The sequence below is a fragment of the Hyperolius riggenbachi genome, chromosome 5, assembly GCF_040937935.1.
Source record: "Hyperolius riggenbachi isolate aHypRig1 chromosome 5, aHypRig1.pri, whole genome shotgun sequence".
Classification (NCBI taxonomy): domain Eukaryota; kingdom Metazoa; phylum Chordata; class Amphibia; order Anura; family Hyperoliidae; genus Hyperolius; species Hyperolius riggenbachi.
In genome coordinates, this window is record NC_090650.1 from 256,734,312 (window position 1) to 256,762,166 (window position 27,855).

General features: G+C 44.8%; 1 protein-coding gene across 1 annotated transcript; it reads left to right on the forward strand.

The window, feature by feature from the left end:
* The first annotated feature begins 2 nt into the window (after window positions 1–2).
* On the forward strand, window positions 3–26,973 carry PSMG4 (proteasome assembly chaperone 4). Its single transcript, XM_068236822.1, has 3 exons — window positions 3–217; window positions 9,884–9,959; window positions 26,512–26,973. The coding sequence occupies exons 1-3, from the start codon at window positions 17–19 to the stop codon at window positions 26,631–26,633; spliced, it is 399 nt and encodes a 132-aa protein (XP_068092923.1). The 5' UTR covers window positions 3–16; the 3' UTR covers window positions 26,634–26,973.
* The last annotated feature ends 882 nt before the right edge of the window (window positions 26,974–27,855 follow it).

Genomic DNA, 27,855 nt, shown 5'->3' on the forward strand with positions numbered 1-27,855 from the left:
GCAGGTTGATGACGTCATGGCAGCGCCGGGAAATGCGAGTGTGGCAGAGATGGAGAGCAGTGCGAAGCATCAAACCTCTATACACAACTTCAGCGAGAAGCTCTGTGACAAGCTGGTGCACTTCCATGTGATGAGCCTGCAGGACTGCTTCTTCCTCTGGGTCGGATTCTGTCCCACTCTGCGTAACTTGGCAGTGGCCATGTGCAGCAGATATGATGTGAGTGTTATTCATGCCATGTCATACATAGGTATAGTGCCTGACGTAACATCTACCCCTCCATCACTCTTCATGAAACAGATCAGTGCAGATAACTCAAACATTTCCTGCTGGAAACAAATTCCTCTGCACTGAAAATCCTTCTTTTGACAGGAAAAAACTCAGGCCATGCATTTCAGTTGTACATTTTGCAAGCAATGGTCGGTTCACAAGGCCAGGGGCTCATTTCACCATGGCCAAAGGCTATGGCTGCGTAGAAAAATACTTGGCATTGTTTTCCGTTGATTCGTTATCATGTCACATTTGAGGCCAAGGGGATAGACTGTAACTGCAAATGCCACTGTGGTGAAAGATGTTGCGACCCATTAGATCAGTGGTCCTCAAACTAAGGCCCGCGGGCCGAATGCAGCCTCCTGAGGCTTTTTCACCGGCTCCCATTGCATCTTTAAATATCGGTGGCTCGCATATAGAATAGCAGTGCTGGTACCACCCATCCACAGGGAAGCCAGTGAGCAGCCATTCTCTGGCTTCCAATCCAATTCCACATCAGGTGATACTGCTGTCCAATTGGTTTAGAAGTAGTATCCGCACACTCCAACCGGCGACATCCAAACAAATGTATTGTACAAAACAAATTAAAAAGGCTGACATGTTTCGGACAGCAATGTCCTTATTCATAGCCTGGGGCTAATATGTATACTTTGGCCCTCAGCAGTCTGAAGTATGTTAATCCGGCCCTTGACCGAAAAAGTTTGGGGACCTCTGCATTAGATTATGCAACTTGCCATACAGTGCATGCATGCTGTACGGACTGTGCATAACTGCACATGCGCGCCTTCTCTGAGGAATCTCACCCTGTAATTATTTGCAACCGCCAGTGTCGTACGTTTAATGCTCGGTATTTGCTGAGTATTGGGGCAGCACATGTTTCAATAAAGAGCAACTTTTATAATTGCTTGTGCTGATGCTGACCATTTTGCATTTTACAAAACTGCTATTACAGTCTGGAACATCCTCATAACTCTCCAAACCCTGAATTTCATCATGGACTTCTCACAATTGACTCCTTTTTCCACATACAACTATCTACATTTACTGAGAGTCCGGCACTTGCCAGCCCTTAGGACCAGTTCACAGTGCTCAGTTGTGTTGCAGAATAATTCTGCATGTCAACTCACTGACCATACAATTCTATGCGGCTGTTCACAGTACTGCATTGTAATGGATCACATTATTCTAACTCGCTGCATGCAGGCTTTGTATTAAAGAAAACCTGTAATGAGAAAAAGTTCCCCTGGGGGTACTCACCTAGGGTGGGGGAAGCCTCTGGATCCTATTGAGGCTTCCCCCGTCCTCCTGTGTTCCACGGCGGCGATAATCCTCCTGGAACGGCGGGGATGTAAATATTTACCTCCCCGGCTCCAGCACAGGTGCAGTATCGGCTCTCTCCGCTCGGAGATAGGTGGAAATAGCCGATCGCTGTCGGGCCGCTCTACTGCGCATGCGCAAGTCTCCTGCACCTGCGTAGTAGAGCGGACCCGACAGATCGGCTATTTTGCCTATCTCAGTGCGGAGAGTACAACGGCGCCCCGGCTGGAGCCAGGGAAGGTAAATATATCAAGTCTTGTCGAGCCCTGGATTGCGGGACACTTCGGGGGAGCCAGCGCTGGATTGCCTGCAGCTGCAGGGGAGGGGGAAGCCTCATTGGGACCCTGAGGCTTCCCCCTACCGAGGTGAGTACCCCCCCAGGGGATGTTTTTTTTTTGTTACAGGTTCTCTTTAAAGTCTATGTCCAGTCTCCATTGCAGTTCACACACAAGTGTGTTATGCAACTGAACATTGTTAACCCCCTCGTATTGTTTTTGGTCTAGTGAGGTATTTTGAGTGCAATTCTTTTGGAGTTTTCTGCTTTCATTGGTGAATGGCCTATGGCATTAAGGCACTAAGGGCCTGAGTCCACTGATACAGTTGTGTCCCCTTTCCAGTTGCACATAAAAGTTAGTAGAAGCAGTAGAGTGTTGTATCGTGCTAGCCATCAGTAAAAGCAAGGAGTTTTGAAATTGTATCATCCTGATTCAAAACTCCTTACATCAAAGTTACAAATGCTGAAAAGTGGACAGAAGTAGACAACTGCGTTAGTGGGCTCCGCCTTCAACGGCGGTAAAGTTGCTGCATGCAAGTAGTGCACAGCAATTTTACTGGTACCAACACTAGGGGAACAACTATTAAGTATTTAAAGAGAAACCGTAACCAAGAATTGAAATTCATCCCAAACAGTAGCTGATACCCCCTTTCCCATGAGAAATCTATTCCTTTTCTCAAACGGATCATCAGGGGGCTCTGTATGGCTTATATTGTGGTCAAACCCCTTCCACAGTGTGATGTCAGGACCATGGTCCTGACATCACACTGTGGGAGCCTTGTTGGATTGCGGGGAATAACAGCTGTTTCCAGCTGCCAAAACAGCAAGCAGCTTCTCCTTCCACTGACATCACCTACCAGCAGTAAAAATGTCACCATGTGATAACTGTCAGAAGGTACAGTATATCAGGGAGAGGAAAGATTTTTCAATGGGCAAACACTGACTAAATCATTTATACATAACTATTATAAAAATGAAGCACTTTTTTATTACATTATTTTCACTGGAGTTCCTCTTTAAGGGACACCTGTAATCAAAAACAAAAAAAAGTTTAACTTACCTGGGACTTCTACCGGCTCCCAGCAGACGTCCTGTGCCTGCATCCGGGATATAGCGATCCTCCAGTCCCCTGCCGCTGCTCACTTCTGTTTTCTGTGACTTTACTGTCGCTGCACCTGCGCGTCCTGCAGGCGCAGTACAAGAAAACCACGTACTGTGCCTGCTCAGGATGCTCCCGGCAACATAAAAGTCGGCGAAAACAGAAGTGAGCCACAGTGGGAGACACAGGCGGGGCACAGGACGTCTGCAGGGGGCCAGTAGGATCCCCAGGTAAGTTAAACTTTTTTTTTTGTATTTGCTTACAGGTGTCCTTTACTATACTTCCACAGTAAAAATAAATTGTTGCGTAGCATCTCGCACAACACAGGGCTGCTTATTTGTCATTTTTTATTTTACTTTTTCCATTCTTTGAATTAAATGTACGGTTTCTCTTTTTAAATTTGTGAAATGTGTTTTTAAAATCAAATCTAATTTGTATCCACTGAAATTTATATGATGATGATGTTGTTCAGTTGTAAAATATTGCCATCTAGTGGTAGAAAGACGCAGCATCTAATTTAGGGCTTGCTTCACAAAGATTTTTTTTAAGCGTGCTCATTGCTGACCGAGAACCCCTCTTACTAAGAAAAAAAAAGCTATGCTGGAAAGCAAATGCACAGTTGAGTTTTCCCACACACTACATGCAGCTTCTGGAGTTGGCTGCGTTTAACAAACAGCACATTTGTCATTGTACTCCCTAAACTTCTGAACGCGACGACTTACGCAAACTACCTGAAGCGTTTTTCTGGGCAGGAGCACAAAAGCATTTTAACAAAATGAAACAAGCTTCTCTCAGACGTCTATCTGAACCAGCCATAAAGCATACAGACCTGCTATACCCCAAACATGGTGCGATGCTAATTAATGCACAATTACCATCCTATGGATGAAAAAATGGGACAATGGAGAAGGATGTCTTGAGGCCAATTTTGGTTGCTTGCACAAATGGACTGTACTTTGGGGTAAAAATGAGTGCTCATGCAAGCGTACATAAGGCCTATTTCACACTACAAATTGCAAGCGTTTTTGAGGGCAGTTTTTAAGTGATTACCAACTGTTTTTGTGCGATTTGCATTATTTGCAAGCAATTTTGAAAGTGTTTTCGTTTTGCAATTTTCTGTGTGCAGAAAAACAGGAAGTGTACTATTTGACCTGGAACTGAATGTCTTTTAACCACTTCACTGAGGGGTTTTTCCCCTTGAGCACAACAGCAGTTTTCACCTTTCAGCGCTCCTTCCGTTCATTCACCAAAATCTTTTATCACTACTCATCACAACAAAATGATCTACAGTAGACTTTCATTATTCTGTAATGCTGCATACCTAATCTCCCCAGTTAACAGCTGAGTTAACTGCAACAATCAATATGCTGTCCTTGTCAACTTGAAGTGACAAATCAAAATAAACTTTGCAGATAATTGGCTCTATTCACAAAACTTCTCATACATTAGTTATTACCTATGTGATAAAAATAAACTTTCAGCACATTTACAAGTAAAATAATCACTCAGGCCCAGTGCACACCAAAAACCTCTAGCAGATCCGCAAAACACTAGAGGTTTTTGAAGCAGATTTCAGAGCGATTCTAGACATGTTTAGAGAGGTTTTCTAAACATGCCTAGCGTTTTTGTGTAGCAGATTCCAAATATTGTTACAGTAAAGCTGTTACTAGACAGCTTCTGTAACAAAAACGCCTGGAAAACCACTCTGATCTAGCGGTTTTCAGAGCGGATTTCTACTTTCCTATACTTTAACATTGAGGCAGAAACGCCTCAGAAATCTAAAAAATGCTGCAGCCCCCGAGTTTGCGTTTGTGGAAAAAACGACCCGCTCACTTTCCCATTCACTTTCATTAGCCAAGCGGCTTTCCCCCTGCAAGCGTTTTAAAAAACCCTCCAGAACCGCTCTGGTGTGCACCAGCCCTTAAAGTAAGTTGTTCCTGATTAACCTCCCTGGTGGTAAGGACGATGCTTACTACAAACTTGCTACAAACGGCATGGACGAATTAGCTTCATCAACGCTGAAAACTGTCCTGGAAAGAGTTATTTATAATGGTGTATGCGTACCACTTACTGGCGGCAGTAGGCACTGGCAGATATTACAGCATTATAGAAAATTCAGTTCTGGAAACTAATACCATACAGTATATTGTACAGAGAATGACACTTATTGCCACACTGGTCTGAACTCGGCCATGACTGACTATAACGATCACCATGGCAAAGAGTTGTGCAGCAAACCAGAGTGTGTGCAGCGGCCCAGTGATGATCCCTAAAGATCTGGCATGTTGGACCTTTAGCTATGCCCAAGCATGACCCAACGGCATTATTCTTGGCACTTTCCCACCCGCTGGAAGCCACTCCGTCAGATGCGCTTGTCGTCCCTTCGCCCCCCCCACGCATTGTAATAGAGGCGTCATCAGCCAAAGGCTGTGCCCGGGCATTGCTAAAAATCAAACACGCCGCATCTTCATGCAATCATTGTGCGCCTGATGGAGTCACGCTGGTCTGACCAGAATGACCACCCCCGCCATGGCAGTTGCTATGGTGCACCACTCAGAATTCAGACCAGTGTGTGTATGGACATTTATGGCTGGTTCAGGTGGATGTCTCAATCGCCTGCCCAGAATCTTGTCCAAATGTTTTTCTGCAAGCGTTCAGAAAAGCATTTGTTGATTTTCAATGGCGATTCCCAGCGATCGTCATTTTTCATTCCGCAGGGGGACACAGGAGCGCGGCGCTAATGGACCCCAGAACGACCAGACCGTGCTGCTTCCAGACAGTGGAGAAAATAAAGATCAAAATGCTGCTTTTGCATAAACAGCGGTAAATGATGTGCAAGTGTGCGTGTGAACTGGCCCTTAGTTGTACCACACAAGGGAGATGTTTTAGGTACCGTATTTTTCGCCATATAAGAAGCACTTTTTCTCCTAAAATGGGGAGAAAAAGTCCCTGCGTCTTATACGGCAAAGGCAGGGAATCCCCGACTTACGAACGCCGATTGGACCCACAGCCATGTCAGGAATTCCCTGCCTTTGTGTGCCTGCTCCCTCCCTCCCCCTTGTGATTTCTGGCCCCCTTAGTGGCAGCCTAGCGGCAGCTTACCTCTGCAATGTGCCCACGATGACTGCAGACAGCTGTCTCCCCTGCACTTCTCGCTCTAGTGACCGGATTGAACTGTGCGTCATCAGTTCAAGCTGGTCACTAGAGCGAGAAGTGCAGGGGAGACTGATGTCTGCAGTCATCGTGGGCACATTGCGGAGGTAAGCTGCCGCTACTGACTCCAACACCCGGAGGGCCAGATACACAAGGGGAGGGAGAGGAGGCTAGCGGGGGGATCTCTGTGATCTTTGATCAACCCGGGAGCATGGAGAAGGTGAGTTGCTATTAACACTATGGGGGGGGGGGGGGAGAGTCACAAGGGGGAGGGAGAGAGGAAGGACTGCAGAGAAGGGGAATACATGAGGGCACCTGGGGAGGCATGGGAGGGGGTGGGGCAGGACTGCACCTGGAGGACTCATGGGAGACACATAGAGTTCACTGCCTTGCGTGTCATGTTGTGCATCACATGAAGCACACCTCGTTCAGGTGCGGAACAGTGGCGGTCCAGAGTATTTGGATTTTCAAATTCGCTGTGTCGAATTCCAACACCAACACTACTGAGTTGATGATTGATCACCATGTTCATGAAATATTGATGGGGAAGGCTGTTCTCTGGGAGATGGAACAAGGTATAGCATTGGGGGGGGGGGGGGGTGTGGTAATGAGTGAGGCTCTAGTTTTGTACTGCAACAAGTACTACAAAGCTTGCAGCTGTAGCAGGGAGAGGAATGTTATGCTAGGTACACACCATACAATTCTCTGAGATTTTCTGTTAAGCTAAATCTACACGCAGCGATCCGGCAGCTCGATTAGCCGCCGGATCGCCTCTTCCCCGGGCGTACCCGCCGTGTCCTCGCTCGCGCGTGCGGCGGATTCGATGACCGCTCGTCCCCACCGGCGCTGCTTATCTTCCACTCGATTCCCTGCCATTTTCCGCTCGTAAGGAACGAGCAGGGAATCGGCGGCGGCGAGATCGGACCTGTCGGATCTTATCAATCGAGCTACATCAGCGGCTCGATCGATAAGCCACGTCGCGTGTAGACCCACCTTTAGATTTACCCCCCAGATAGATAATTTACAACCTCTAACCATCTATCTGCCTAGCAATTAGGCATTGTTCTACTCAGCAGGAAATAACCAGAAGACAATGCACCAGAGATAATGACCAGTCTCTACAGAAAATAATCTAAACAGAAATATATAACAGAAAATTGTATGGTGTGTACTAGGCATTAGATTGAATCTCTGCTGTAAAATCCAGTGGGACACAAAACATGATAAATGATCAGTATATCGATTGTTTATCAAATCTTAAATATACATGCCTTTCGTAGCCACCCTGGCGTTCAATTTCCCCAGGATTTCTGTGCAAAAAGTGGTTCAATTAATTTCAAATAATTTTCAAGGGTTTTTTTTTTTTTTTTTTAATATTGAATTCAGTATAGGTTATTGTATTGAATTCAATTAAAAAAAATAAGTGTTTGCAGTGAGATGTTGATGACGCTGTGTGACCCTGGTGTCATCAACGCCGATCGGCGGGGGCATGAAGCAAAATCCGCCAAGGGACATGGAAGAAGGCACTGGGGAAGCTATCAGAGGTACGTGATGAGGGATCAGCACGCCAATGGTGAGTATAAGACCCAGATGTATAGCCAGGTGTATAGTTTTTCCAGGTATATAGGTAGCCAAATGATTAGCCAGGTATATAGGTAGCCAGATGTTTAGCCAGGTATATAGGTAGCCAGATGTTTAGCCAGGTATATAGGTAGCCAGATGTTTAGCCAGGTATATAGGTAGCCAGATATTTTGCCAGATGTATAGCTAGCTAGATGTTTTGCCAGATGTATAGGTAGCCAGGTGTCCCCCCGATCAACCCGACCCCCCACCACCACCAGTCTCCTCCAGCCCTGATTTACTCACCCGAGGGCTGTCTCCTGCGGCGGCTGCAGCACTTCCTCCTCCATCGCGAAGTCTCGTGTTCTGTGTAATTACAGTACGAGGCTTGGTGACGTCACCAAGCCGCGTACTGTAATTACACAGACCGGGATTTTAGCGATGGAGGGGGAGGGTACCCATCACGGCCGGCGCAGGAGACAGCCCTCGAGTGAGTAGTGTAGGGATGGATACCGGGGTGGCTAGGAGATCAGGGGAAGGGGGGGGTACGGGGGGACGCACGTGGGATTGGGAGGGAGGAGCCACCCACAGCCTGCCCACACAGAAGGGGACACTCCCCCCGCATAGAAGGGGGAGTCCCCGACCGGCCACCAGCCCGCATAGAAGGGGGATATCCTGCCCCAGCACAGAAGGGGCACCCAGCCACCCGCCCACACAGAAAGGGGAATCCCGCACACAGCCAGCACATTCTCTGCCCACAGGGATTCCCTAGAGTGGCTGGATGCTAGTTCTGCACGCTGGGGGTAGCACAGATCGCTACCCAAAGTGTGCTGACAGGCATCCAGCCATCCTGGGGAATCCCTCTAATGAGGAAAAAGTGGAGCCGGCGGTGCAGAGAAACAGGATATCTCCCTGGCAGCATTGACGAGCCTAGCTCGTCATTACCACTTTCAGCAGGTTTCTGCTGGACGAGCCAGGCTCGTCATTACCGCCAGGGTGATTAAGTAAGGGTCTAATGACAGAATTTAGGCCTACTTTTGGTTTGCATTATCAGACTCTTTCTCCATTGTCGTTGCAATGCCTTTATGGTGTCATATGTGCATTGCACTATAAACGAGCTTCCTAGTGTGTCTGTGTAAAACACAAAACTGCATGAGACTTTACCCCCGCCCGTACGGATTTCTCCATCCCTTTTTCCATCCTTTAATCCCCAGGGACGGAGAAATCCGTACTTTGCGCACTCCCGCCGCTGCCCGCGCTCCCGCTCGTAAACACGCCGCCGGCCGCTCGTAAACACGCCGCTCGCCCGGAGATCAATGAACAGGAAAATCCATTCCCGTTCGTTGATCTAAGCCCCGCAATGATCCGCTGCTCTCCGATGAGCAGCGCGATCATTGTGAAAAAAAAAAACACTTACCCAGCCTCCTAGTACTTCCTCCAAGAGTCCGGAAGGACTCTTGGAGGTCGCATTAAACAAAAAGTTACTGTGGCCATCTTGTGGCCAAATAGTAAAACTACACCCTAAACATTTTTCACATACAAATAAATTACTTTTACACAAAAAATTAACTCCTTACCTCCCACACTCCTAATTTTTTTTTTTTTTTTGTAATTAAAAAAAAATTAAACAATGTACAATAAAAAAAAAATACATAAATAGTTACCTTAGGGACTGAACTTTTTAAATATTTAAAGGGGGTACAACACTATTACTTTATAAACTATGGGCTTGTAATTAGGGATGGATGCAAAACTGAAAAAAAATGCACCTTTGTTTCCAAATAAAATATTGGCGCCAAACATTGTGATAGGGACATAATTTAAACGGTTTTATAACCGGGACAAAAGGGCAAATACATTTCATTGGTTTTAATTACAGTAGCATGCATTATTTAAAAACTATAATGGCCGAAAACTGAAAAATAATAATTTTTTCCCCAAATTTTTTCCTATTTTCCCATTAAAACACATTTAGAATAAAATAATTGTTGGCATAATGTCCCACCTAAAAAAGAAAGCCTAATTAGTGGCGGAAAAAACAAGATATAGTTCATGTCATTGCGATAAGTAATGATAAAGTTATAGACGAATGGAAGGAGCGCTGAAAGGTGAAAATTGCTCTGGTGGTCAGGGGGTAAAACCCCTCAGTGGTGAAGTGGTTAATAACCGAATGTGTATCATGAATAATACATAAATATTTATCTTGCTGCAGGACTCCGTACCGCTTTCCACTTTGATTCTTGGAGACAAATCAGACCCCACTTCAAGTTCCTTTGCACAGCGATTAGGTGTGTATGATGTGCCATTTGTTTTGTTGTATTTCTCTTTTATGTATCAGATGCACTCAATTCTTTCTAAGTGCAGTTAAAGCCAGTCTTTGTTTTTTTTTTTAACTTTGTTTTAATTTCAATCTGCATAGACTGGGGCAGGGTTAGAAATACTTTCATGTTTTTATTGTTTTCTGTATCCCCATTGAGGATATTTTTCCTCACTTCCTGTTTTGCGTGATTGGGGCAGGAAGTGAATGGGCTGTTAATGGTAACCTAGACAGTATTAAAACTTCCCAGATATTCAAAACCTTTCCCAGACTTGACACATCTCTGTTTTCGCTTCCATCTGTTTTTTGTCGGTTTCCATTGAAGATATCTCAGATCACTTCCTCTCTTCTCTTCTGGCACAGAAACTGAATAGAAAACTCAGAAATGGAATCATAGACAGCAATAACACTCTTGACATAGAATCTGTCCCTCCCTTATGCTACGTACACACATGCGACAACGATCGTTCGTTAAGAACGACGAACGAACTTTTAATTGATGAAAGAACGACCTAACTAAAGTTAGTTTTAAAAGGTGTGTAACAATCTGATCGTTAGAACGAACGTTACATCACAAAAAGCAACTATTGCGCCTGCGCATAAAAAAGAGAAGTTTCACGAAGAAATAGTGAAATGCGCATGTCAAGCCTAGTACGAACGATCGTTTCCAACGATGTACTACTTTTGCAAACGATCGTCGTTGGTTAAAATCCGCCGAGACAGAACTTTCTTTTGTAGCGATTTGGCTCGTTCGTCGTTTGCCTTAATAGTCGGTGGTTCGTTTTTTGTAACGATCGTCGTTGGTAAAGATCGGGGAACGATCGTTACAAACGACTATAGTCGCATGTGTGTACGCACCTTTACTCTAGTTTTGGTGCTTGTCAAATTTCATGAAGCTGCACAGATTACTTAAATCAATTTACATAAAGAGATTTGACTTTGCATAATTTAAAACCTCTGTATTGCATGTAAAGCAACTGTCTACAATGTGTTATACCTCTAAGGGCCCGTTTCCACTATTGCGGTGCGGAATCGCCGGGAAATCACCGCTGCCGAATTTGCATGCGGTTGCGATTCCGCATGCGGTTTTTACAGCGATTTCGCATGCGATTTTGCATAGGGTAGTATGTATGCGATTTTAACCATGTCGCTGCATGAATTAACATTGGTCCCTGTGCGAAATCGCGGGAAAAACGCATGCCAAAACCGCATGCGATTTCCCTATAAAATACATTGTATGCGATACGCATATCGTGCGGGGAGCGAATTCTGACGGCTCTCCCGTGCAGATTTTCCCCGCACACAAACACGCTCAGCCATACGGACAAGTGGAAACAGGCCCATCCACTTGTATTGGCTATGCGCATGCGGATTCGCGATAGTGGAAACGGGCCCTTAGGCCACCTTCACTGTGGGACATGTATAATAGGAGCGCAAAGGAAAGAAAAAGTTGTACTGCAGCCGTGTTGTCTCACACAGTGAAGCATACAGTCAATGTAAAGTATGCATTTCTGTAACTGTTAACGCACGCGTTTCGTGGTAATGCAGTGCATGCAGTCTGTTACAGTACTGCAACTCGGTATACTGCAATGCTACTGCGGCACTGTGAACATTGCATAGGTGGTGTAGTACGGCAAGCCGCATTCCAAAGCAGCCATTGCTCTGCACCACAGCACTGTGAACAAGGCCTTAGCTACGTTTACAGTGGTACGTTGTGGTGCAACTATGGAGGCATCTTAACACAAAAAGTAGCACTACAATAGTAAGATTATGCAACGTTCAGAGTACATGTGATGCGTTGATGTCCAACGCACTACTGTATCCCAATGCACTGCATGCAGCGTGTTACCACATAACGAGTGCGTTAATAGAAGCTTTTCATTGACTATGCTTCACTGTATGCAACATAAAAGTAACATACCGTGTGGTGCGACTTATTTGTTCTGTTGCGTTTTTACAGGTAATGCAATGCAGCTTCCACTGTGAACACAGGCCTACGTACCTTTTTCACGTGACACAATTTCTGTGCATTTTCAGTTTTTTGCGTTTGCCGTTCATATAATGCAAGCCAATGACATGGCAATTTTTTTGGGGAAAAGAAATGGGATTCACATATAATAAGTTAATGGAAACGCAGAAACATTGCATTTGTTGTGCGAAAATTGCATCTGATTTTGAAGTGAATTATACTGAGCAAACGTAAGGCAAAACTGTGCACATTTTAGAGTGGCCTTTTATTGTGGCCAGTCTAAAGGCATGTACACAAGGTGCGTACAAAGGTGTGTACGTGCCTTAAGGTGTGCCTGCGCAGTTAGCCGCGTACAACGTGGGCTTGATTGACAGTGGCGGTCCGCGCAGGCTTAGTAAGGACAACCTCAGGGTCGGCCTCTGCATCATGCGGGGAGCCTGGGACAGCGGCGGAGAGCGGAGTTGTCGGTGTGGGACAGTCGGTTGCAAGGGGCTGGAGAAAGCCCCAGGTGAGTAAAGCTGATTTTTGTTTTTTTTGCTGAAGATTCCTTTAAGACGGATTTGTGATCAGTATTTGAGAGTAACTAGTCTTTTGTGTATGTTGAAAATGTTTCAGATCTTTGAGTTAAGCTCATGCAAAATGGGGGCAAAACCGAAAGTGTTGGGTTTTATATTTTTGCTAAGTGTAGATGCAGTGTAATGTAACTTACTGTATTTTTTTAAACTATAAAATGCTCCTATGTTTAGGGGTAAAAGATTAGGGAATAAAAAAAATTAAACCTGGTGCAGGGGCATTTTATAGACCTTTTTCCCCAAGCTGGCTCTAATCTACTCTATGTAAGCTACACTATACTAACTCCTGCTGCCCCCACCAGCTAAGCTACACTAAACTACACTATGCTGCCACTTCAGTATTTCAGCTCTCACTGCATCCTGCCCCACTTCCCCTTGCTCCAGTCCTGCTTTTATACAAGTTCCTCTCCTCTTCTCTGGCATTTGACTAGATAGTGGTGACATGACCTGAGCCTAAAGACAATTTTAAGTTACCTCCTCTGTAGTTATACATATATAGTTATAGTTATACATATATAGTTCACACATAGTTAATTAACAGCTTGTCTTTAACTTTAGAGTTCTGGAGTTATATTAACCACTTCACCACTAATGGGTTTTACCCCTGAAACACCAGAGCAATTTTCACTTTTCAGCGCTCCTTCCATTCATTCGTCTATAACTTTATTATTACTTATCGCAATGAAATGAACTATATCTTGTTTTTTCGCCACCAATTAGGCTTTCTTTAGGTGGGACATTATGCCAAGAATTATTTTATTCTAAATGTGTTTTAATCGGAAAATAGGAAAAAATGTGGGGAAAATCATTATTTTTCAGTTTTTGGCCATTATAGTTTTTAAATAATGCATGCTACTGTAATTAAAACCCATGAAATGTATTTGCCCATTTGTCCCGGTTATAAAACCGTTTAAATTATGTCCCTATCACAATGTTTGGCGGCAATATTTTATTTGGAAATAAAGGTGCATTTTTTTCAGTTTTGCATCCAGTGTTCTCCCCAGAATTTTTTTTCCAGCCGGGTGGCATGAAAAAGTAGCCGGGTGGGAAATTATGGTCACGATGGGTGGGGAAAGAGGGTGATGTCTACTACTACTAGGTGAGAGGGGACAGGGAGGATCATGCTGGGGAGAAGAGTAGGTGGAGCACGCTGGTTGTTACCTGGTGAGGTAATCATGCTAGGCATTTCCGACAGGGAGAGAGGATTACACTAAGTGATGCTAATGGAGAAAGGCATCTTGCACTGAATGGTGCCGTTTTGATATGCAATCCGATAAAGTGCTGCCAAAGCCGGATTAATACCAGAAAGGGGCTGAAGACAGGGTGACTAATTTAGGCCCAAAACCACACATCCCCACAGACTGTTTTGTTATCTAATTCAAAAAGTCTCACAATAGTTTTGGCTGTCATAGCAGTAGTAAACCCAGTGTAGACATGCTTGTTGTTTGTCTATGGCTAAACAGCATGCACTACAAAGGAAAATAAAAATGCTTGGGGGTTTGTGCTGTGGCTTCTCCCCTTAAAAAAATCAAGCACTGGTAAGCAGACATACATACTGTATTCAGGAAATGCAGTATATAGAGGACAGAGGGGGGTTGAGTAGAAGAAGTGAATACAAACTTAAGGGAAGAGTAATAGATGTGAGTGTCTGGGAGGGAGATAGATTGTCTTTGAGGGACAGAGAGTGTGTGTGTGAAAAGGACTGGGAAAGGGGAAAGAAAAAGAGGGAGAAAGTGTGTGAGAGAGAAATGTATAAGAGGGAGACAGACTAATGCAGAAAAGAAAATGTTTGTGAGTGCACAGCACACTGCAGGAAGTCTGCAGACTGATGTCCAGGACAGCTAGCTATGTAATGTCTCCGGCAGAGCAGTGGGGGAAGGGAAGCAGTAGTGGCTGTAAAGTTGTTTTATACCTGTCTCGGTAGCACAGAGACGGCAGCTGACAGTCATCACAAGGATTCCCTTGCTGGGGGACCATTACTGCTATCAGATAACCATCTGCCCTGCTGCTGCTCTCCCCGGCATGAACGCATGAACGAGTGCTGCTCTACGCTGTTCTCTATGTGCTGTGACCTCTGATCGGGGGAGGCTGGGGCACGTGCTGGGAAATGTCCTGCATGGCCATGATGGGAAGACAGGAGGAGAGCCGTTCTCTGCCCTACTCACTCAGGCAGATCAGTGAGTGACTCATCAGAGGGAACACAACAAGCCCACGTTCTCTCAGTTCTTTCTCTGAGTGCTCCGACTCCTTCAAAGCTCCCGCGGTCTTGCTTTGTAATCAGGAGCTGAGGAGGAGGAGGGCGCAGATTGTGTCAGAGTGACAGCGGGCCAGCTCCAATGCCACAGCCGCTGAGCGCTGTGCTGGACAAGTGTGGAGAACGACAAATGCGCTGCTGACAGGGAGTGATCACAGCAGCCGGGCGGGGACTGACCACCAGCCGGGCGCTCCGCCCAGTTAAAAGGCTCTTGGGAGAACACTGGCATCCATCCCTAATTACAAGCCCATAGTTTATAAAGTAACAGTGTTATACCCTCTTGACATAAATATTTAAAAAGTTCAGTCCCTAAGGTAACTATTTATGTTTTTTTTTGTTTTTTTTTTATTGTATTTTGTTTTTTGTTTTTTAAATACGGAAAAAAAAATTGGGGAATGTAGGAGGTAATGAGTTAATTTAATGTGTAAAACTAATGTATTTGTATATGTAAAATGCTTTAGGGTGTAGTTTTACTATTTGGCCACAAGATGGCCACAGTAAGTTTGTGTTCATGTGACCTGTAAGCGTCCGGAAGGACGCTCACAGGAAGCCCTATGAGCCTAGGAAGATCACAATGATCGCGCTGTTTCTCATAGAAGCAGCAGATCATTGCGGGGGCTTAGATCAACGAACGGGAATGGATTTTCCCGTTCATTGATCGGCGGGCGGCGGCGGCGTGCACGAGCGGCGGGAGTGCGCGCATGAGCGGCAGCAGCGTGGACAGCGGTGGTAGCGTGGGAGGTACGGATTTCTCCGTCCCTTGGTTTTATAAGGGTGGAAAAAGGGATGGAGAAATCCGTACGGCGGGGGGTAAAGTGGTTAAGGATTGAAGAGTTAACTTTAGGTTTGCCTGAGGTAAAATGTTCCCTTAATACTACATGCCTTATCACCATGGTGATAACTCTAGAAAGGTTATTAACCTATTTTGGTTTCTGGACGTAGAAACTACGTCCAGAAACCATGTGCGCTACCGCGCGCCCCCGCGGCCGATCGCGCCCGTGCACGCGCACTCCCGGCCGCGGATTCAGTAGTCAGGGAATCAATATATCGGGCTATGAAGCCCGATCACTGATTCCTCTCCCCCACTGAAAAAGCGACAGCTTCTTTTGGAAGCTGCGCCTTTTCTGGCCGTTCCCTTCCTGATGCGCCACTCTAAGCGTGTGTTACGCTTAGAGTGACGTCATGTAAACAAACTCATGGCCGCCATCTTGTGGCCAAAAAGTAATACTACACCTGAAAATGAAAATAAATTAAAATCAATACACATTTACATTATAAATCTATTGTTTACCCCCCACCCTCCCAAAACTACCCAAATAAAATGTTTACTATAAATAAAAAAAAACATTACAATAAAAAAAAAAAAAACATGTAAATATTTACCTAAGGGTCTAAACTTTTTAAATATCAATGTAAAGATGAAATATTTCTATATTTTTTTTATTTTAAACTTGTTAATAGTGATAGATGCAAAATGGAAAAAATGCACCTTTATTTCTAAATAAAATATTGTCGCCATACATTGTGATAGGGACATAATTTTAACGGTGTAATAACCGGGACATATGGGCATATACAATACGTGAGTTTTAATTATGGAGGCATGTATTATTTTAAAACTATAATGGCTGAAAACTGAGAAATAATGAATTTTTCCATTTTTTTCTTATTCTTCCTGTTAAAATGCGTTTACAGTAAAGTGGCTCTTAACAAAATGTACCCCCCAAAGAAAGCCTAATTGGTGGCGGAAAAAACAAGATATAGATCAGTTCATTGTGATAAGTAGTGATAAAGTTATATGCTAATGAATGGGAGGTGAACATTTCTCTCGTGAAAACCACGGAACCTGAATGGGTTAAAGACAGGAGATAAGCTTAGTGAATTGAGGCCAAAGACTGGTGCAGAGAGGGAATGTACGTGCCACTTTTATACAACACTGCAGTGGTGAGGAATGCAGGGCCCTGCTGTGTTTAATTTTAGTTTAGTGGGGCCATACAGGATATCTTTATGTAATTAATAAAGTGGCACTTTTTTATTGTAGTACATACATATACATAGTATATTTTGGGTAAGTGGCTCAAAAAGTAAGAAGTATCTGCACAACAGATAGATAAATGGCATTCTCTAAAAGGATTCAGCACTAGGTCTGTATATATGACTCTAGTTAAGGTTTTGTTTAACCACTTAAGGACTGCAGTCATAAAACCCCTTAAAGGGACACTTAAGTCAAAAAAAAAAAATGAGTTTTACTCACCTGGGGCTTCCAATAGCCCCCTGCAGCTGTCCAGTGCCCTCGCCGTCTCCCTCCGATCCTCCTGGCCCCGCCGGCAGCCACTTCCTGTTTTGGTGACAGGAGCTGACAGGCTGAGGACGCGAGTGATTCTTCGCGTTCCTGGCCACAATAGTGCCATCTATGCTGCTATAGCATACATCATATACCATATAGCAGCATAGAGGGTGCTAATGTGTCTGGGAACGCGAATAATCACTCGCGTCCCCAGCCTGTCAACTCCTGTCGCCGAAACAGGAAGTGGCTGCCGGCGGGGCCAGGAGGATCGGAGGGAGACGGCGAGGGCACCGGACAGCTGCAGGGGGCTATTGGAAGCCCTATGTGAGTAAAACTCATTTTTTTTTTGTTTGACTTAAGTGTCCCTTTAAGGACCAGAGCCTTTTTTTCCATTCGGACCACTGCAGCTTTCACGGTTTATTGCTCAGTCATACAACCTACCACCTAAATGAATTTTACCTCCTTTTCTTGTCACTAATACAGCTTTCTTTCGGTGCTATTTGATTGCTGCTGCGAGTTTTACTTTTTATTATATTCATCAAAAAAGACATGAATTTTGTCAAAAAAATGACTTTTTTAACTTTCTGTGCTGCCATTTTTCAAATAAAGTAAAATTTCCTATACATTTGAGCGCGAAAGTTATTCTGCTACATGTCTTTGATAAAAAAAAAACCCATTCAGTGTATATTTATTGGATTGGGTAAAAGTTATAGCGTTTACAAACTATGGTGCCAAAAGTGAATTTTCCCATTTTCAATCATCTCTGACTTTTCTGCGCACCTGTCAGGTTTCATGAGGGGCTAAAATTCCAGGATAGTACAAATACCCCCCAAATGACCCCATTTTGGAAAGAAGACATCCCAAAGTATTCAGTGAGAGGCATGGTGAGTTCATAGAAGATTTTATTTTTTGTCACAAGTTAGCGGAAAATGACACTTTGTAACAAAAAAAAAAAAAAAAGTTTCCATTTCTTCTAACTTGCGACAAAAAAAAATGAAATCTGCCACGGACTCACTATGCTCCTCTCTGAATACCTTGAAGTGTCTACTTTCCAAAATGGGGTCATTTGTGGGGTGTGTTCACTGTCCTGGCATTTTGGGGGGTGCCTAATTGTAAGCACCCCTGTAAAGCCTAAAGATGCTCATTGGACTTTGGGCCCCTTAGCGCAGTTAGGCTGCAAAAAAGTGCCACACATGTAGTATTGCCGTACTCAGGAGAAGTAGTATAATGTGTTTTGGGGTGTATTTTTACACATACCCATGCTGGGTGGGAGAAATATCTCCGTAAATGACAATTCTTTTATTTTTTTTACACACAATTGTCAATTTATAGAGATATTTCTCCCACTCAGCATGGGTATGTGGAAAAATACACCCCAAAACACATTATACTACTTCTCCTGAGTACGGCGATACCACATGTGTGGCACTTTTTTGCACCCTAACTGCGCTAAGGGGCCCAAAGTCCAATGAGTACCTTTAGGATTTCACAGGTCATTTTGAGAAATTTCGTTTCAAGACTGCTCCTCACGGTTTAGGGCCCCTAAAATGCCAGGACAGTATAGGAATCCCACAAATTACCCCATTTTAGAAAGAAGACACCCCAAGGTATTCCATTAGGAGTATGGTGAGTTCATAGAAGATTTTTTTTTTTTGTCAAGTTAGCGGAAATTGATTTTAATTGTTTTTTTTCACAAAGTGTCATTTTCCGCTAACTTGTGACAAAAATAAAATCTTCTATGAACTCACCATACTCCTAACGGAATACCTTGGGGTGTCTTCTTTCTAAAATGGGGTCATTTGTGGGGTTCCTATACTGCCCTGGCATTTTAGGGGCCCAAAACCGTGAGGAGTAGTCTTGAAACCAAATGTCGCAAAATGACCTGTGAAATCCTAAAGGTACTCATTGGACTTTGGGCCCCTTAGCGCACTTAGGGTGCAAAAAAGTGCCACACGTGGTACCGCCGTACTCAGGAGAAGTAGTATAATGTGTTTTGGGGTGTATTTTTACACAGATGCTAGGTGGGAGAAATATCTCTGTAAATGACAATTTGGTTTTTTTTTACACACAATTGTCCATTTACAGAGAGATTTCTCCAACCCAGCATGGGTATGTATAAAAATACACCCCAAAACACATTATACTACTTCAACAGTCAAGAGAGATAAATGTGGTTGGCACCAGTTGCTGGCTGACAGAAGACACAATGTGATCGCTCCCAGTTAGTAGCCGTGCTCACAATTCAGATAATTGTCCATACGATAGTAGAAAGAAAGATGGAGCACCAGCTCTTGCAATTAGGATTTATTAGCGTTCACATAGGCATAACAGGTAAACCAGTAGTGAGGGTAGGAGTACCGGCCTGACAGCCGTTTCGCGGCAACTGCCGCTTTCTCAAAGGCACAAAAAGGTATCAAGCATTGCAGGACAATGTAATCAATATATACAACATGTTAACACTTACCACACCCCTCTGTCACTGCATCACAGATTGGTACCGCGCCGCCCGTTACAGCGTTCGCGTACGCTTCCGGGTAGTAGCCCGCCCACTTCCGGGATCATGTGACTCACCCACCAATCGGCGCTCAGGAACGACGGACCTATCCAGAGCTTAGGATAGGAGGCCAATCCGGCGCTGCGCTTGGTCCACGTCACGACGAGCGTCCGTAGCTACCATGGTAGCTCCAATCATGATGCAGAGATTTGCTTGGGGCGGGTACCTGCAAGCAAAATGAAAATAAAGATTAAAGAATTAAAAGGCTACCTGAATAAACAGATTAAAAGCAATTAAAAGAACATATAGAGAGGCATGCTGAGTACGAAGCTTAGGAACTCCAATTAGTATGCATCTAGAAAACAATGTAATTCATTGCGTTCATTAAGTCCTTGTGCATAACAGGCATCAGTTATTGAGATAATTTTTGCTTCCTCCTGCAAAAGAATTTGCTTACGATTACCACCTCTATGGGGAATAGGTACATGTTTCAGGCCCATAAATTTTAAACCACCTGATCTCCCATTATGACATTCCCTCATGTGCAGTATAAATCTCCCCGCTCCAACACCTGTCCGTATAGAGTTGACATGTTGCTGGAATCTGGTTGCTAATTGCTGTTCAGTTTTGCCAACATAAAATCTTTTACAGGGACACATGATTGCATATACAACGTAAGTGGACCTACAGTGCATATAATCCCTAATGACGATATCTGTACCGCCCAACTGTACATTTTTTCCAGGTAGGAATTGGTCGCAATGATTACATGTTCTGCATCTAAAATTGCCTTTGGGGTAGAGATGCTGAAGCCAGTTTTCCCTTTTTATCGGTCGTAGCTCACTAGATGTGACAACATCACCCACTGTTTGGGCTCTCCTAAAAGTAATTAGGGGTTTCTCTTTGGTAATGCAATTTAAGGAGGGATCACATTTTAAGATGGACCAGTGTTTAAGGATACTGGTTCGTATCTGTGTAGCCATTGGAGAATAATCAAACACCATCGCTACACGACCACCTTTAGAACGTGACGTCTGTCTGATTTTTCTTTCTTTTAAAATAAGGTCCATGCGATCCCTACTTTTTGCCTTTTGATAGGATTTAATCACCAGTTCTGAGGGATATCCCTTGGCTAGGAATCGCATACCCAGTTCGAAGCTTTGTGACTCAAAGTCTTCTTCAAGACTATTATTTCGTCTGAGTCGCAAGAACTGTCCGTATGGGATCCCTTCAAGGGTATGTCTAGGGTGGTAGCTACTGTATTTTAGGAGAGAGTTGGTAGCGGTGTTTTTTCGATATCCTCTAGTTGCAAGTTCTTCTCCCCTAATGAATAATTGTAGATCAAGAAACTCCACCCTATCTCCCCCCCACACTCCCGTGAATTGCATATTGAAGGTGTTTGCATTACCAAAGAGAAACCCCTAATTACTTTTAGGAGAGCCCAAACAGTGGGTGATGTTGTCACATCTAGTGAGCTACGACCGATAAAAAGGGAAAACTGGCTTCAGCATCTCTACCCCAAAGGCAATTTTAGATGCAGAACATGTAATCATTGCGACCAATTCCTACCTGGAAAAAATGTACAGTTGGGCGGTACAGATATCGTCATTAGGGATTATATGCACTGTAGGTCCACTTACGTTGTATATGCAATCATGTGTCCCTGTAAAAGATTTTATGTTGGCAAAACTGAACAGCAATTAGCAACCCGATTCCAGCAACATGTCAACTCTATACGGACAGGTGTTGGAGCGGGGAGATTTATACTGCACATGAGGGAATGTCATAATGGGAGATCAGGTGGTTTAAAATTTATGGGCCTGAAACATGTACCTATTCCCCATAGAGGTGGTAATCGTAAGCAAATTCTTTTGCAGGAGGAAGCAAAAATTATCTCAATAACTGATGCCTGTTATGCACAAGGACTTAATGAACGCAATGAATTACATTGTTTTCTAGATGCATACTAATTGGAGTTCCTAAGCTTCGTACTCAGCATGCCTCTCTATATGTTCTTTTAATTGCTTTTAATCTGTTTATTCAGGTAGCCTTTTAATTCTTTAATCTTTATTTTCATTTTGCTTGCAGGTACCCGCCCCAAGCAAATCTCTGCATCATGATTGGAGCTACCATGGTAGCTACGGACGCTCGTCGTGACGTGGACCAAGCGCAGCGCCGGATTGGCCTCCTATCCTAAGCTCTGGATAGGTCCGTCGTTCCTGAGCGCCGATTGGTGGGTGAGTCACATGATCCCGGAAGTGGACGGGCTACTACCCGGAAGCGTACGCGAACGCTGTAACGGGGGCGGCGCGGTACCAATCTGTGATGCAGAGACAGAGGGGTGTGGTAAGTGTTAACATGTTGTATATATTGATTACATTGTCCTGCAATGCTTGATACCTTTTTGTGCCTTTGAGAAAGCGGCAGTTGCCGCGAAACGGCTGTCAGGCCGGTACTCCTACCCTCACTACTGGTTTACCTGTTATGCCTATGTGAACGCTAATAAATCCTAATTGCAAGAGCTGGTGCTCCATCTTTCTTTCTACTATCGTATGGACATTATACTACTTCTTCTGAGTACGGCGATACCACATGTGTGACACTTTTTTGCAACCTAGGTGCGCTAAGGGGCCTAACGTCCTATTCACAGGTCATTTTGAGGCATTTGGATTCTAGACTACTCCTCACGGTTTAGGGCCCCTAAAATGCCAGGGCAGTATAGGAACCCCACAAGTGACCCCATTTTAGAAAGAAGACACCCCAAGGTATTCCGTTAGGGGTATGGTGAGTTCATAGAAGATTTTTTTTTTTGTCACAAGTTAGCGGAAAATGACACTTTGTGAAAAAAAAAAACAATACATATCAATTTCCGCTAACTTGTGACAAAAAATAAAATCTTTTATGAACTCACCATAGTCCTAACGGAATACCTTGGGGTGTCTTCTTTCTAGAATGGGGTCATTTGTGGGGTTGCAATACTGCCCTGGCATTTTAGGGGCCCTAAACCGTGAGGAGTAGTCTTGAACCCAAATGTCTCAAAATGACCTGTGAAATCCTAAAGGTACTCATTGGACTTTGGGCCCCTTAGCACAGTTAGGCTGCAAAAAAGTGTCACACATATGGTATCGCCGTACTCAGAAGAAGTAGTATAATGTGTTTTGTGGTGTATTTTTACATATAACCATGCTGGGTGGGAGAAATATCTCTGTAAATGACACATTTTTGATTTTTTTTTTACACACAATTGTCCATTTACAGAGAGATTTCTCCCACCCAGCATGGGTATGTGTAAAAATACACCACAAAACACATTATACTACTTCTCCTGAGTATGGCGATACTACATGTGTGACACTTTTTTGCAGCCTAGGTGCGCTAAGGGGCCCAACGTCCTATTCACAGGTCATTTTGAGGCATTTGTTTTCTAGACTACTCCCCACGGTTTAGGGCCCCTAAAATGCCAGGGCAGTATAGGAACCCCACAAGTGACCCCATTTTAGAAAGACGACACCCCAAGGTATTCCGTTAGGGGTATGGTGAGTTCATAGAAGATTTTATTTTTTGTCACAAGTTAGTGAAAAATGACACTTTGTGAAAAAAACAATAAAAATCCAATTTCCGCTAACTTTTGACAAAAAATAAAATCTTCTATGAACTCATCATACACCTAACAGAATACCTTGGGGTGTCTTCTTTCTAAAATGGGGTCACTTGTGGGGTTCCTATACTGCCCTGGCATTTTACGGGCCCAAAACTGTGAGTAGTCTGGAAACCAAATTTCTCAAAATGACTGTTCAGGGGTATAAGCATCTGCAAATTTTGATGACAGGTGGTCTTTGAGGGGGCAAATTTTGTGGAAACGGTCATAAGCAGGGTGGCCTCTTACATGACAGGATGTATTGGGCCTGATCCGATGGATAGGAGTGCTAGGGGGGTGACAGGAGGTGATTGATGGGTGTCTCAGGGGGCGGTTAGAGGGGAAAATAGATGCAATCAATGCACTGGGGAGGTGATCTGAAGGGGGTCTGAGGCGGATCTGAGGGTTTGGCCGAGTGATCAGGAGCCCACACGGGGCAAATTAGGGCCTGATCTGATGGGTAGGTGTGCTAGGGGGTGACAGGAGGTGATTTATGGGTGTCTCAAGGTGTGATTAGAGGGGGGAAATAGATGCAAGCAATGCACTAGCGAGGTGATCAGGGCTGGGGTCTGAGGGCGTTCTGAGGTGTGGGCGGGTGATTGGGTGCCCGCAAGGGGCAGATTAGGGTCTCATCTGATGGGTAACAGTGATAGGGGGTGATTGATGGGTAATTAGTGGGTGTTTAGAGGAGAGAAGAGATGTAAACACTGCACTTGGGAGGTGATCTGATGTCGGATCTGCGGGCGATCTATTGGTGTGGGTGGGTGATCAGATTGCCCGCAAGGGGCAGGTTAGGGGCTGATTGATGGGTGGCAGTGACAGGGCGTGATTGATGGGTGGCAGTGACAGGGGGTGATTGATGGGTGGCAGTGACAGGGGGTGATTGATGGGTGATTGACAGGTGATCAGTGGGTTATTACAGGGAATAACAGATGTAAATATTGCACTGGCGAATTGATAAGGGGGGGTCTGAGGGCAATCTGAGCGTGTGGGCGGGTGATTGGGTGCCCGCAAGGGGCAGATTAGGGTCTAATCTGATGGGTAACAGTGACAGGTGGTGATAGGGGGTGATTGATGGGTAATTAGTGGGTGTTTAGAGGAGAGAATAGATGTAAACAATGGATTTGGGAGGTGATCTGATGTCGGATCTGCGGGCGATCTATTGGTGTGGGTGGGTGATCAGATTGCCCGCAAGGGGCAGGTTAGGAGCTGATTGATGGGTGGCAGTGACAGGGGGTGATTGACAGGTGATCAGGGGGGATAGATGCATACAGTACACAGGGGGGGGGGAGGGTCTGGGGAGAATCTGGGGGGTGGGGGGGGTGATCAGGAGGGAGCAGGGGGCAGTTTAGGGACTAAAAAAAAAAAGAGCGTTGACAGATAGTGACAGGGAGTGATTGATGGGTGATTAGGGGGGTGATTGTGTGCAAATGGTGGTCTGGGGGGTGGGCAGGGGGGGGTCTGAGGGGTACTGTGGGCGATCAGGGGGCAGGGGGGGGGCAGATCAGTGTGTTTGGGTGCAGACTAGGGTGGCTGCAGCCTGCCCTGGTGGTCCCTCGGATACTGGGACCACCAGGGCAGGAGGCAGCCTGTATAATACACTTTGTAAACATTACAAAGCGTATTATACGCTTCCTATCCGGGGATCGTCGGGTTAACAACCCGCCGGCGCTTCCGATTGGCCGTCGGGTTGACGTCGCGGGTGGGCGGAGCCTATTGCCGGCGGATGCGCGCGCATCCCAGCGCGCGATCCCCGGCCAAAGAGTGCCCCAGGACCTGACGCCATTCTGCGTTACGTGGTCCTGGGGCTGCCACTTTGCCGCCGCCAATATGAAGTAGGCGGTCGGCAAGTGGTTAAAGTACACATTTATTAGACCGCCGCAACAGATTAAACTTATACAATAAGTCTGCCTTCTCACCTTTTACTGAAATAAATGGCACTTAACCTCCCCGGCGTTTTGATTATGCGCAGCCGCACGGCTGCGCACGGTTTTTTAAACCTAATTTTTTTTCTTAATCATGTAGCTAGCCTAGCGCTAGCTACATGATACCCCCCTCCCTTCCGATTCCCACCCACCCTTCCGATCGCCGCCGGCGCCTATGCTCGTCAGGAAATCCCGTTCTGAACAGGATTTCCTTCAGGGCTTTCCCCGTCACCATGGCGATGAACGGCATGACGTCATCGACGTCATAGGGAGTCCCGATCCACCCTTCAGCGCTGCCTGGCACTGATTGTCCAGGCTGTGCACGGGGTCTGCGGGGGGGGGGGGGGGGCCTATTTCGCGTCGGGTAACGGCGGATCGGCGGCGAGCGCAGCAAACACGCAGCTAGCAAAGTGCTAGCTGCGTGTTTGAAGAACAAAATTATTCAAATCAGGCCCAGCAGGGCCTGAGCGGTGACCTCCGGCGTCTCTGGACGAGCTTGGCTCGTCCAGAACGCTAGGGAGGTTAAAGCACACCTGAAGTGAGAGGAATATGGAGACTAAAAGGGAACCTAAACTGACAAGGATATGGATTTTTCCTTTTAAAATAATATCAGTTGCCTGACTCTCCTGCTGATCCTGCGATTTTAATACTTTCAGCCACAGCCTCTGAACAATCAGGCAGAGCAGGTGCTATAAGTGAAGTTAGACTGGATTAGCTGAATGCTTGTTTCAGGTCTGATTTACCCGCTACTGCAGCCAAAGAGATCAGCAGAGCTGCCAGGCAACTGTTATCGTTTAAAAGGAAACATCCATAGCTCTTTCAGTTTAGGTTCCCTTGAAGAGGAAATAAATACGGCAGCTCCCTTATCCCTTTCACTTCAGGCGTGCTTTGGAAGATGTAAGAGGGCCAGTTATTCTCAGCTTAAACAGGTTAGTTTAATGTAGTTTGCCAATGACTGACCCATGCATGCGTGAGAAGTTCTATTAAAGTTTTGCAGTGGTCACAGCTTGTTATATTGGCTAACACAGACCATAAATCATGATCTGCGTTTAGAGCAGTGAATAAGGAAATTTCAGTGTTTGGATGGAAATGTGGGTATATGAACCACATAGCGGTTTTTGGTAGCCTGTGGTACATTAAATCCTGTTAACACAGTTTGTTGAATGCATACAAATTGCTGCTATTTCTTTCCCTGTAGAATGATGGTAAACTGTGCACACCTGCATTCATGTCCATTGGAAAACATCATTTCCTGGCAGCAGTGCTGTCCCTGGCTGAATCCCTGAGAGAGCTTTCTGCAACCCGCAGAGCCAGGAAAGCCGGGAGTCGCTGCCAGCTATACAGATTAGGAGAAAGGAAGTCATTTTGTCCTTTTTTACTTGCAGCCAAGAAGACTCAAAAACAAGTGTTCGCTAGTATCAACATTCCCACCAACGACAGCCAGCTGATGATGTTGATAGAGAAGCGAATTAAGCAGGAGATGGAGTCCTTTCCAGAGAAGTTTTGAGGGACATTGTGCTAATAGCAGATCTACATGAGACCTCAGCTGTCATGGTGACAGAGAGCTGGGAGAGGAGCAGCAGAGACGCTCTACGCCTGAGGAGGGATTGGAGAAGAGTGTGTGAAAGCTGATTATATACCAAAGACCAGATGCATAACATTATCCTCTATTACCAGATTTAAACATATTAGGGGATTCAAGGGATAACACTCGTATTTCAATTTCTTTTTTTTCCTGGAAATTTGATTGCCTTCTTTATGCCAAGAAGGAACAGTTAAACGTTTGGCTTTTTTTTTTTAATTCCAATTACATTTTGTTGTAGAATTAAAATGTTTCTTTAACCGTTTTAATGCTTTGTGTTTTCTAATTGTTTTTAATTTAACCAATGTTTTCTGATCTCTGCTCCCCCTCCTTGTATGTATGGTGACAGAATGCAGCTACCCTATGGATTTGCAATTTTTTTTTTCATTTTACCAACAGGAGAACCATATAAGTGACTGACATCAGATCGCTGCACTGCAGATATTTTTTTTTTTTGTGTACGAATGGGTGCAGCACTGTGTATGGTTCTGTATACTAGTATCTTGTTTTCTTCCTGGGATTTAGCGATGTCCTCTAATCAGCGTAGTTATGTGCAGCCTTCAGGTGGAGAATCTTGGGTTTTGCTTGATCTGATGGTGGTAACAGTGGCACAGAACATGGCATGCCTCTTGTAAAATTAAAGTAAACCTGAGATGGGGAAAACAAGATGGCTCTTACCTGTGGTTTCTTCCAGCTCCCTGTAGTCTGTCAGTTCTCGGTGTCCTCAGGGTTCCCTCTGTTGCACTGCTGTCAACCAAATTCTACTTTAGTTAGTATAGACTTGTAACTTCCAGCCACGAGAGCGCGATCGAGGAGGTGCATGGCCGGGACAGCACATGCATAGTATTCCAAGACCTAGCCAGTAACAGACTTTAATTTGACTGACAACAGCGCAATGGAGGGGACCTGACAGACCACGGAGGCTGGAAGTAGCCCCAGATAAATGAAAGCCATCCTGTTCCCTCCCATCTCAGGTACACTTTAACCCTTTGAAGCTAACTTTTATTAAAAAAAAGAAACATTTAGTAAGTAAGTGTTCGGATAAAATGTGACCCTGATCATTACTACAATACTTGTATTACTAGTTCTCTTTTAAAACACTACCATGTAATTCTGAGTATATACAGTAAAAGCTCTATCTGCACTG